At 25.8% G+C, this 13,019-nt stretch overlaps 1 protein-coding gene across 3 annotated transcripts; it reads left to right on the top strand.

The window, feature by feature from the left end:
• The first annotated feature begins 6,737 nt into the window (after nt 1-6,737).
• LOC113861937 (protein GrpE) lies at nt 6,738-12,457 on the top strand. Of its 3 annotated transcripts, XM_027495052.1 has the most exons (5): nt 6,806-6,904; nt 6,939-7,198; nt 10,263-10,781; nt 11,841-12,094; nt 12,142-12,344. In XM_027495052.1, exons 2-4 carry the CDS (start codon nt 6,956-6,958, stop codon nt 12,075-12,077), a joined length of 999 nt encoding a protein of 332 aa, XP_027350853.1. In that variant the 5' UTR covers nt 6,806-6,904; nt 6,939-6,955; the 3' UTR covers nt 12,078-12,094; nt 12,142-12,344. The 3 variants fall into 3 exon arrangements, with proteins under 3 accessions (XP_027350851.1, XP_027350853.1, XP_027350852.1); XM_027495051.1 differs by having other exon boundaries at nt 11,841-12,450; XM_027495050.1 differs by having other exon boundaries at nt 6,738-7,198; nt 11,841-12,457.
• The last annotated feature ends 562 nt before the right edge of the window (nt 12,458-13,019 follow it).

Raw genomic sequence — 13,019 nt, 5'->3', positions numbered from 1 at the left:
GTGAATGAACAAGCTTTAAAAAATAAATTAGGCTTAAGAATAATTTTAAAAAAAATTATATAAAATATGAGATAAACAAACATATTTTATGCTTTCAAAATAAAATACAACTAAAATAAGAAATATAAAAATGAAAAGACAATGCTACAATCAATCAACAATTATGAGAAAGAATTATCACCACAAAAGTTTGGTCTCTTAATAAGATCAAATATGATTGACTTATTCAAGAACCTAAGAAATAGATGCTTATGTTGCAAATCAAAAATATTAAGATTTTTAAAATTAGGTAAAAACTATTTACAAAAATGTATAAATGACCAACCCATAAAAATTTAAGTTTAACATAAAATGGGTTGTCCTAACATAAATTAGGCTCCCCACACTAAAAGGCCCAAACACATTCAAACCTAATAAAATTCAAGTTCTTAGGTGAAATATAATTTAAAGTAAGTCATAACTAACATAATCCTTTATTGATAAGAGAAAATAATTATTAAATTAATTCAAGTCCTAATCCGATCCATTAGAACTCATATCTTTCAATTGTATGCAATTAACCATTTAAGTTATTCTAGTTTTGATTTAGACCTACATTTAAGTATGATAACAATTGCCTTTTTCTAATTCTCTCTTTATCTTCTTTACTCTTTCATTTGTTGTTAGTTCTTGAAATTATTCCAACACCTTTTATTAGTATAAACTATTAATAATTTCTTTAACTATTTTCATTTTAGAATTTTCTTTTATTACAAAATTGTGATGTCAGTATGAGAAAAATATTTTTCTTGTGTAGTCAAGTTTACACGAAGAATACAAATTGTCTATGTCTTTTGACGGGAGCATATATGTCTCCAAAGATGTTCTTTTAAATGAATTTTAGTTTTTATATTCATTATTGTTTTCTAGCAATACTACCACTTCAATTTCATTTCCATCATCATCACCTTCACCATTTGTGATCACTAGGGCTTTTATGCCTATCTCAACTAATATAAATATTGAATCCACATCTTTGTTAAAAAAAGAGACATTTATTGCATACCAAAATACTCGGATCTTAGTTTTATTTTATAATAGAGACCTTTATCCTTTCTACCAACAAGACAACTTATCCTTGTTACATAACAAAACCCCTTATCCTTTGTGCAAATAAGTCAACCTCCTAAACTACCTTCCACTCACCCGATGTAGACTCACTCAAAATATGAAAATTTCAAATTCAAATGCTTTCCTTCTCTTCCTTTAACTCATGTTAATCCAACTTCACTTAAACAAGTTCTTTTTAATTTTCAGTGGCATTTGACAATGAAAGCTGAACACTCAATATTATTATATAATAATATTTGGTCACTAAGCATCCTTCTAACAAACAAACAAATTATTGAATGTAAATGGATGTTTAGAGTTAAAGAGAATTCTAATGGTTCCATTAATAAGTACAAGACAATCTTGTTACAAAAGAATTTTATTAATAATATAGTTTTAACTATACTAAGACTTTTCCTCTTGTTGTGAAGCTAGCAATAATAAGAGTAATGTTTACTCTTGCTTTAACTAATAAAGGAATTATTCAACAACTGAATATCAATAATGCATTTCGTAATTGTGACCTTGATGATGATGATGATAATGTTTACATGATTCAATTTCTAAGGTTAATTTGAAGCAGTAGATAAGTCATTTGTTTACAAGTTTGATAGAGTTATTTATGATCTAAAAGAGGCACCTACGGCTTGGTTTGACAAAATTGCAACTATTTTTCACAACTTTAAATTTAAAATATGCAAGTGTGACTTGTCCTTTTTCATTGCAAATTTTTGTATCTACACTATGGTTTATGTAGATGATATTCTCATCATAGGAAACTCTCTTAATCAAATTCAATAGCTTATAGGAAAGTTAAATTATGTCTTTATTTTAAAACATTTTGGTAACATAGACTACTTTCTAAAAATAGAAGTAAAAACTCTTGTAAATGTTTTATTTTTTTTATCTCAATCAAAATATATTCATAATCTTGCAAAAATTAATATGTCAATAGTTAGCATAGCTACACCTATTGTTGGAGGTAAAGAACTTTCTAATTTTAGTACTGATTAGGAACCTTATCTTTACATATCAAGAGTGTGTATTCTCCAATATGCCATCATTATATGTTCAAAAATTAGCTTTAGTGGGAATAAGGCTTTTCAATCTCTTGAAAACTTGTAAAGCATATCATTTGATATTTTAAAGGTACTCTTCACTTTAAACCTAATTCTAACTCTAAATAGTTAATGATTTTATTTTTTAGTGATGCTGATAAGGAATCAATTTTGAATGATTGTAGATCCACTTTTGATCCATGTATTTATTTTGAGCTTAATCTTGTATTTTAGTGGTCTAAAAAAGCATATTTTAGTAGTTTTTTCTAGTACATAGGTTAGATAATGTAGCACGACAACAAGTATAAAATTTTTTTATGACATCAATCTCTTCTTCCAACACCTATTATTTTGTGACAACCTCAACACTATATCTCTTGCTCACAACCCTATTATTTACTCCCCAACAAAGCATTTAGAGTTAGATATTTATTTTGTTAAAAAGAAAGATATAAACAAAAGTCTTATTATATCTCATGTTCTTGCTTGTGATCAAATTGTTGACATTCAAACAATAGTATTAAGAAGTATAAGATTTAGACACAAACTTTAAATAATTGATCAATTTTTAATTACTTAACCTACTTGAGCTTGAGGGGACAATATTAGTATAAATTAAGAATAATTGCTTTAACTATTTTTATTCTAAATTTTTTGTTGTTGTAGCAAACTTTATAATGTTAGTTACTAATTTTGAAACTTCTAACTTAAATGATATATGAAAACTTATAATTTTAAAAGAATGATAATTGATCAAATAATATTTATTTTTAATTACTCTTTTTTTTTCTTCTTTCTCTTATTCTACATTTTTAACACTTTCAAACTTTTATTTTCATTCAACATTTCTAAATTCTCTTAAGATACAATTTCATTTATTTCAACCTTCAAATTTATATAAATTTTTTATTTTAATTTATATAAATTAATCCTCATTTAACTTGAATTACTTTTTTTATTATGTTCAAACTTAATAATACATTACACTCCTTCAAATATTTTACTAGCATAATAAATTACAACAATAATTATACTTGGTTATAGTAAAATATTATATGAACTTAATTATAAAAATTAAATTAATATTTTATTTTAGTAATATACAAAAATAAAAATAAACAACAATTTATTAGAACAAAACACTACTCACACTAAGTATCAATGACAATCAAAGGAAAAACAATGCAACTTACAAATGATAGAAAACAAAAATCTATTATTTGTGACTCTAAATAAAAAGATGTTATATCACTCATGATATATTTCCATTTCTTACCATGGGCTGCCTACTTATGAAGCTTAAAAAAAGTATTTACAGATATGTTAAATGTTAATTTAGTTTAAAAATTGTTAATTATACCAATATTAAAGGTTAGACAATAGACATTAACAAAGATTTTAGACAAATAAAAAAATAATAATCATTTTAGGATCTTATATAAAAAGAAGTGAACTTAAATATAAATTTTATAATTACTTTTTTAAAAATTGTCTTATGACATATGATGTTTTAGTTAACATGTAAACTTTAAACTTATAACAATATATAAATAATTTAATTAGTTTTTATTAATATTGGCCAATAATAAGAATTCATATAAAATATATTCTAATAAGTTAGTAACCAAAATAGTTTTTTTATTAAATTGAGAATAAACTTAAAAAGATAACAAAATCTATATATATTTATATAAAATTGACTGCACTTATTTATTACTCTATGCATTAAATTTTAAAATATTTAAAGTTATTTTTATATACGTAACTTCACCTACTTATTACTCTATGCATTAAAATTTAGAACCTATACAGTTACTCTTATTAACCGAACTTACTTAGTTCTGTATGTATTAAAATTTGAAATGTATAACTTACGAATTTAAATTATATTTTATCATATTAAAATTTAGAATCTATAAAATTACTCTTATTGATTGCACTTACTTATTACTTTATGCATTAAAATTTAAAATGTATAACTTACGAATTGAAATTATATTTTATTTATATTTATTATCTTTGAATTATATTTAAAAAAATATTTATTAGAATTGATAATTATACTATGTTACAAGTGATAACATAAATGTTCATACTATAAATTATATTAAATTATTATTTATTAAAATTAATTATAATATTTTTCATAATTTACAAATTAAAATTATATTTAATCATACTTATTATAAAATATATTTAACAAGAATTTATTACAATTGATAGTTGTATATATAAAAAATTTAAAATAAAAATATCTTTACTTTAAGTTATATTTAAATTTAAATGATATTAATTTAAATTAATTAATTAATTAATTAAATATAATTTATATTTTAATATGTACTTCAAATACTAAAATGTAATTTAAATTAAAAAAATTATATTTATAAAATTATTAATTTATAATTTATATTATTAAATTAAATTTCTTATGAAAAGATAAATTTACATATTTAAATTATTATGTTAATTAGTTTAATATAATTTATAATCTAATATATGTTTCAAACACTAAAATATACATTGAATTAAAAAATTACACTTATAACATTATTATTTTATATTATATATTATTATATTAAATTTCTAATAATTTTTTTTCAAACACTGAAATATACATTAAATTAAAAAATTACACTTATAACATTATTACTTTATATTATATTATTATATTAAATTTTTAATAATTTTTTATATATTTAAATTATTTTATTAATTAATTTATTATAATTTATATTTCAATATTTATTTCAAATATTAAAATATTATTTAAATTAAAAAACTGCATTTACAAAACTATTAGTTTATATTATATATTATTAAATTAAATTTTTAATAAAAAAATAAGTTTACATATTTAAATTATTTTATTAATTAGTTTAATATAATTTATATTTCAATATTTATATAAAATATTGAAATGTAATTTGAATAAAAAAATTACATTTATAAAATTATTAGTTTATATTATATATTGTTAAATTAAATTTATAATAAAAAGACAAGTTTATATATTTAAATTATTTTATTAATTAGTTTAATATAATATATAATTTAATATATATTTCAAAAACTAAAATTTCTTTTAAAGTAAAAAAATTACACTTACAAAATTATTAGTTTATATTATATATTGTTAAATTATATTTTTAATAAAATTATAAATTTACATAAAAAATACTATATATAAAATAAAATAAGATAATTTAAAAATATATTAAATAAAAATTTATTGAAATTAATTATAATAAGTTGTATAATTAAGAATTATTATTATAATTAATTTGTACTTATTACTTTTGAATTGTTTTTAAAAAATATTTATTAGAATTGATAATTATATATTATTAAAAATGATAATAATTATTTTTATTAAAATATAAATGATAAATAAATTGTATTAATTATTTTTAGAAATTAAGAAAATTACATAATAAAAATTAGTAAATTTATTATTTTAATTTTATGACTCAAACAACATAATTTTACTATATTTAATTATTAAATAAAGTTAATTTATTTATAATATCAATTAATATTAATTCTATTAAGTTATAAAAATATAAAATAATTTAATTATTTTAAAAAAACTTAATTCTATATTTTTTTAATCAAAAATAATATTTTAGTTCAGAATATATATTATATTATTATTAATTTTTATTTACAATAATTTTAGTAGTGATTTTATTTATATATAAAAAATTTACTATATTTTTATTTTTAAATATTAACGTATAGTTTTGTATATATTAGTATTGAAAGCAAATTTTTAAAATTTTATACTTTAGTTAAATAAATACAATTTTATTTTTATATATATTAGTTTGATAAGTTATTTTAAAAAAATATAATATCATGCTTTAATAATTATATAATAATATTTTAGTAATAATTTTAAATTATAATTATAAATCAATAGTTTATCATATAAACTTAATTTTATAAATATAAACAAATACATAAATAAAAAATTATAAAGTCTTTTATTTAAATTTTATAATTTATATTGAAAAGTTTATTATTATTATTTATTTAAAATTATATAATAATAAATGATTTATGATATTATGAAATAATATAAATTTTATTTTTATATTTTAAAAATAAAATATGTTATGTTAATTTTTTATTTTAAAAAATACTAAATTATACATGTTTTAAATAATTTTAAATAAAAATTTATTATAACAAATAAATTGTTTTATTATATTTTTTATTTTTATATTTAAATTATATATTTTATATTTTAAAATAAATTAATTTAATAAAAAAATAAATTTGTGTATGGATACATTTACTAATTAAAGATTAAAATAATAATTTAATCTTAATTAATTTTATATAATCTTAATTTTAACCTTTCAATTGCCAATTACTAGCGGAGGGAAATTATTAAGTACTTTTCTTTTCAAAGATAAAATTAGGGTTAGTAATTTTATTTAGACATTAAATTAATATTACTCCATTTTATATAAAATTTCCTAGAACTAAAGAAAAAAAAATCTCTAAGTTATTAATTTAATCATAAAGAAAAACATTTTAGATAATATTTAAATGGAAACAACAGAACTAAAATTAAGTTCGGAGAGACGGCGCAGATTGTTCCAGATATTTCATATAACAAGGGTTTCCTCCAAAACGAATGCGATTCAACCAGAACCGTCCGATTAAATAACACACCCATCAAACGGACATTACTTTCCCACCATTTTTTTCAATTGTTCAGCTTTCCACATTCGCCACTTTGCCCCTTATCTCTCTCTCTCTCTCTGTCTGTCTGTCTCTCTCTCTCTCTCTCTTTCGCCATGGCCACTGTCCTCAGAACTCCCATCTTCCGGCCACCGTCATGCAGCGTTTCTTCAAAGTCCCCGAAACCCTCGTGCGTTTCCGTTGGGTCTTTCAGACACGCCTCTAGGAGGAGACCCTCACCCATCAACTCTCTGCGGTTCCCTACCATTCCATCCCTACGGTTCGGCAAGTTCGTTCCCTTCGCTTTCGATGGCGACACCGAGGCCCCGCAAGTTCAGGAACCAGAGGTTCAGGTTCTGGTTAGTCTCTCTCTTTCGCTCTGTCTCTTGTTTTTAATTGATGGTTTATTGGCTGAGGAATTGGAACGGATTTGAATTTTTTTAGCATTTTTTGCGTGCAATATTTTTTAGCGAGCTGCGTGTTGAAATGATAGAGGCTGTTCGGTGAACTTTAAAATGTCTTTAGTAACATAGCCTTACTGTGATTATAAATTTTTAACTATCGAAATTGATTTGATACGAGAGTGTGAGGAGTGGATTTTAAGATCCTATATAATGATTTGGGCAATTATTCACCCTTGACGTATCTTTTGGGTTGAGTTAAGCCAAATTTGAATCATCCACTTCCTTCAAAAGTATTATTGGTGTAGTCTTGCAGCAAACTCTTTTAAGTTAGATCAACCCACCTCCCTTGGAACATACTACAGCCCCAGTGTGAGCTCTTGGGGGAGATTAGGTCTCTTATCTTTAGAGTAACTTTTACCCGTTGAGTGACAGTCCTTCCACTCGGTACTGTCAAAGGCTGACTTTCATCCCCTGCTTGATGGGTGGGTCTTGCAGTCAAGCCTTTTGCACTTGAGGACCAATCTCTGTTTGGCCTGCAGAAACTTTTGCACGCTTATGCCCCGCAGAAACTGTCTACTAGAACCATAATTCCTTGGAAGATTGTCCGAAGATTGAAGTTTGGATGTTAAGTGTTATGCTACTAATTAGTGTTTGAGTTGAGGGTACTGCAATGTAGGGAAACTAGTGGTAAAGTTCTTGGGTTTTTTCTTCTTGATGATAAAGAAAGAGGATGATGGTTAGCTCTGATAGTGTGTGCTGAGACCATACGGATTTCATCCATGATTGTCTTACCTTATCTCTTAGGTTATGTTTAGGACAGAAATTTTGTAGAAAAAGAAAAGGAAAGCCAATTTTTTAATTCGATTATATAATGTTTATAAAAAGAAAGTAAGAAACAAAAGATTGATTTAGTCAATAAAATTCATGAGTTATATAGTGTTTATGTATATTAAAAAAAAAAGAAGAAGAAGAAGCTTGAGACATTGAGTTTATGTTAATATATTATTTTATTTCCTTCATTTTACACAATACCAAATTAGAGAATAATTATTAGAAATGAAGAAGTTTGTCATCTCTTCCCCTTTTCTCTGAAACTCAATTCCAAACATATCTTGGAGTTGTTTGGAAAGGGGAGGAAAAGTTTTCTATTTTAAATAAATGTATTTTAAATTAATACTTTTTTAAAATAAAAGGCATCTAAAATGATAAATTAACATAAACTTAACTCAATATATTAATCATGCATTTATCATTATAAATGATGTATATAATTCTCTTAATTTAAAATTAAAAGATACCCCCTCCCCTCCTCTCTCCTCTAAAAGCCCTCTCCTAAACAATCCCTTTGGAATTCCAAATCACACTTATTAAACTATAACTTCCCAGGGCCTAGGCACAATTTACAACAAACCAACTCCCTAATTGTAATCTTTGTTATTTATTACTAATTCATGTTCATTTAGAGTACGTGAACCTCACAAGTAAGACACTAGAACACTTAATCAACATAAATTTGACCTAAAATACTACCCAGAGACAGAAGTTACCAAAATTAAACAAATATTTTGAAAATATAAAGATAACCTCACTATTAATAATTTTTAGGTTTAAATGGTATTGTAGTTCCTATATTTGATTCAGATTTGTAAGTTAGTCTTTTCATATAAAAAATTTGTAAATCAGTCCCTATACTTACATTTATTCTTGATTTAGTCCCTGCTATTAAGTTTAAAGTAAACAATATTAAATAAGCAAGAGATTAAATTGATATAAATATACATATAAGGACTGATTTATAAATTTTTTACATATAAACACTAACATATAAATTTGAGTAAAGTATAGAGACGAATAAACAAAATGATGACGTTGTCATTTTCTTTTCCCTAACTTTTGTGCTGCTGCTTCTCTCAATCTCACTCTCTTTGGTCTATCTTCCTCTTTTAGCCATCCATTCTCAAAACTCAACTAACTCTTATCAAATTTCTCTTCTCAATTACTTCATCACTCTCACCCTTACCCACACTTCCAATTCCACTCTCTCCATTTTTCTTCTTCTTTCGTGTAAACTTCAATGGAGGCTAGAGTCTCTTCTTCTCTTAGCTTCCTATCTTCAAATCTCAACCAACTCTCAACAATCTTCATTAAATTTTCTTCTCTCCTCAATCATTTCATAACCTTGACCCTCACTCTCACTCACACCTATCCACCCCCAACTTCAATCCCTCATCAAAATCCTTTCCATCCTTGAATGTGCTCTCATTGGGGTTGTTAGCAGCAGAATGGCATGTGCATTTATCTACACCTTTCTCCACTTCCTCAACACCATCAAAATCGAGATGCAACTCAAAGGTGTCTCGCAAATGTACAAAAACACCCTTGACTCGAATTTGTAAGTTAATCCTTATATGTAAAAAATTTGTAAGTTAGTTCCTATATGTAAAGAATTTGTTACTCAATTTTCATATGTACATTTATTTTAATTTAGTCCCTTCCATATTTTAGGTGTAGAGGGAGAGAATAGAGAATAGAGAATAGATATAAGATATTGATATTATCCCTATATTATGTAAATTCTTACAATGTGATGATATATTTATAAAAGGTAGTGTTAACCCTTATACTAATCATGATCCTAAGTAAATGGGAAACAAATCATGAGATGAGGAAAATATGGTAGCCAATCCTGAGAGATGATGGGGAAATAGGTAAAGTAATCCTCTAGGATAGTTTAAGATATTCTCCAATTTAAAACACATATTAATTATGTAAAACCTCAGTTGATGTTTGTTTTTTACTACATTTTACTCTTCACAATGGATTCTGGATTTCTCATTAAAAGATTTTGGGATCCATGCCACCTTTTCCTTTTTGGTTCAGATTTTTTTCCCCACCCAATCCTTTCCAAGTGTGATTTCACCCTTAACAAATACATATTTTTGACATTCGGAATTTGAAGTCTTAGTATTACTATTAGTTCCTTGTCCCACCCCATTTTTCTGATACACTAATGTAACAGGACTCTTCAGATGGCGCTGTAGGTGTAGAGGACAGTGCAAATGATAATGAGGTTAGCGATGTGAATGAGACACCTGCCTCACCTTTCCTAGTGTTACTCCAATCTTACAAAGAAGCATTAGCTAACAATGATGAAGTCAGAGTTGCTGAGATGGAATCATCATTACAATCCATCGAAGAAGAGAAAACAGATCTTGAAGGAAAAATAGCTTCATTATCTGAAGAGTTATCAATAGAAAAGGATCGGATTCTTAGGATTAGTGCAGACTTTGACAATTTTCGGAAGAGAACAGAGAGAGATCGCCTTTCACTGGTCACAAATGCTCAGGGGGAAGTTGTGGAGAGTTTGTTGCCTGTAGTGGATAATTTTGAGAGAGCAAAAGCCCAGATTAAGGTGGAGACAGAGGCAGAGGAGAAAATAAACAACAGCTATCAGAGCATATATAAACAGTTCATTGAAATTCTAACCTCACTTGGAGTTGAACCAGTGGACACAGTAGGAAGACCCTTTGATCCATTGGTAAGTTAATCAGCATTCTGCCATTTCAATTTATAGTAAAATTCCAATATATCCGACTTTTCAAAGGAAAAAAAATCTTATCATGCAGGTGATTATATTCTATCTGAAAATGAAACTAATAAATTTAATTTCAATTAAAGGTTAGAATGCATCAAACATTTTATATTACATTGTCTTAAATGAAACTAATAAATTTAATTTCAATTAAAGGTTAGAATGCATCAAACATTTTATATTACATTGTCTTAAATAAAAATAATAAATTTAATTGCAATTAAAGGTTAGAATGCATCAAACATTTTATATTACATTGTCTTAAATAAAAATAATAAATTTAATTGCAATTAAAGGTTAGAATGCATCAAACATTTTATATTACATTGTCTTAGTGCTAGAAGATACGTCTCTTTGTTGTACACCAACCAGTATAATTATCAATTTTGTTAGTGGACACTTTGCTCTTAAGTTGTGTTCACCTTTGCAGTATAATTTATGTTGTCTTTGGATTATTGCAATATTGTTCTGAGATTTCAAGTCTCTTTTCACTTCCATAAAAAATATCTTAAGTTTTTAAAAATATTTTTAGACCCAACCTTTCAATTTTTTGGCATAATGCTGTCATCTATGATTGATGCAGGCACGCAAACTTGTTGGCTCGAAATTCAATCGTGTCCTTGCTGAACATTTTCAAACATTTTATCAAGTTTGTTCAGGTTTCCTGAAGACCTGGATACGCTTTTAACTCAAAGCAATTATTGATTATTTCGAGCCAACTTCGCGAGTTTAAAACTGCATCACAAAGGTCAAGGAAAAAGTAGGCTGTGTAGCAAAAAGTGTATGAGAACTTCGTCACATAATCTTAGTTAGAGAACTATATTCAGTTGGTTTCTTGTAAGATGCTTTGACTCATTTTTTGTGTCAGCTAAGGCCTTGAACAGAACACTAGATGCATGGGTCTATTTTCATGAAATTATATAATGTAGTTTCTGAAGGTAGAGGATATTGATAAAAATGAGCAAGGGTTTTTCTAATAAATTATTTTCATTTTATTTGCAAAAGCTACATGAAGCAATCATGCGTGAGGATTCTACTGAATTTGAGGATGGCATCATAATTCAAGAATTCAGAAAGGGTTTTAAACTTGGTGACCGTCTTTTGCGCCCATCAATGGTGAAGGTATCAGCTGGTCCTGGACCTGTAAAGCCTGAACAGGAAGCACCTCAAGAAGAACAAGCCAAAACTGAATCTTCTGACAGTAAAGAGGATGAGGGCGGCACAGAAACAGAGTCTGCATAAAAGGTCAAACCTTTTGCTTGCTTTCAGTTTTGCAAAAGTATATCAGTTTAATCTTCAGCAACATAAGAGTTGCCCAAGAAATATTCTACCGAAATTTCCTTGAAAAGAAAGTCAGTATTGTAAGATTTTGCATTGTATTTCGGATTTTATGTCCGTGCATGGCTTTTGTGGGGATGACTAAATTTTCAGTGGTACCATTTTGCTGAAACGAGAGTAAGTTGCAAAATTATTAAGAGCTAGGCACCTGGAATTAGAAGTATCGTAGTGTGAGCATTTTAATTATTTGATCAAAAGTTTTATAACAACAATGTCTTCATCGTTTTCCAGCACTTTTGAAATGGACGAATATTGCGTAATTAATTGTTTAGTTAAGCGACATTCAATGCTGCTTTGATACACTTTAAAGCATTTTGTAGACGATTACTTGACGATTGTGTTTTCGTTCTTCAAAAACTTTATACTAGATAAACTTGCCCATTTGTTGTCCACAACAGAACATGTGATCATTGTTTTGATGGTACTGGTTTTCGGGGAAAACACACATTTTCTTTACATTTTTTTACCAAGATATTCATCCCCACGTTAAGATGTTCGTAATGAAATTTATAAGTCAGCCATAGAATTGTATAAAAGGTCTATTCCAGTACTCATGCCTTTTTTCTTTCACAAAGTTGAGTGCTTGAACAGTTTTTCATCCTGATGCAAACTAACTTGTTTTATGGATAAGCTTAATTAAGCAACTTGTGTATGCGATAACCTTTTATTTTAGCTATACCATATTTTTTGTTAATTTGATCTCCTTACAGTTAATATTTAGTTTTTAATGTATTATTTATTTCATCTGTGACATGATATTTTACTGATTTCAGTAGGCGTTGCTTTATTTATGTTCAATAATCTTTTATCAATGTCAAACTTTATTGATCTGTCTTTTTTTATAAT

This window comes from Abrus precatorius, unplaced genomic scaffold (assembly GCF_003935025.1).
Source record: "Abrus precatorius isolate BTA unplaced genomic scaffold, Abrus_2018 Scaffold3, whole genome shotgun sequence".
Lineage (NCBI taxonomy): Eukaryota > Viridiplantae > Streptophyta > Magnoliopsida > Fabales > Fabaceae > Abrus > Abrus precatorius.
This window is presented reverse-complemented; position numbering and strand designations above follow the sequence as displayed.

What these genes read in the sequence shown, in the direction of transcription:
- LOC113861937 (XM_027495050.1), top strand. Translation starts at nt 6,956, where the DNA reads ATGGCCACTGTCCTCAGAACTCCCATCTTCCGGCCACCGTCATGCAGC. An exon ending in AACCAGAGGTTCAGGTTCTG is followed by an intron (nt 7,199 to 10,262) that starts GTTAGTCTCTCT and finishes CTAATGTAACAG; the next exon opens with GACTCTTCAGATGGCGCTGT. An exon ending in GAAGACCCTTTGATCCATTG is followed by an intron (nt 10,782 to 11,840) that starts GTAAGTTAATCA and finishes TATTTGCAAAAG; the next exon opens with CTACATGAAGCAATCATGCG.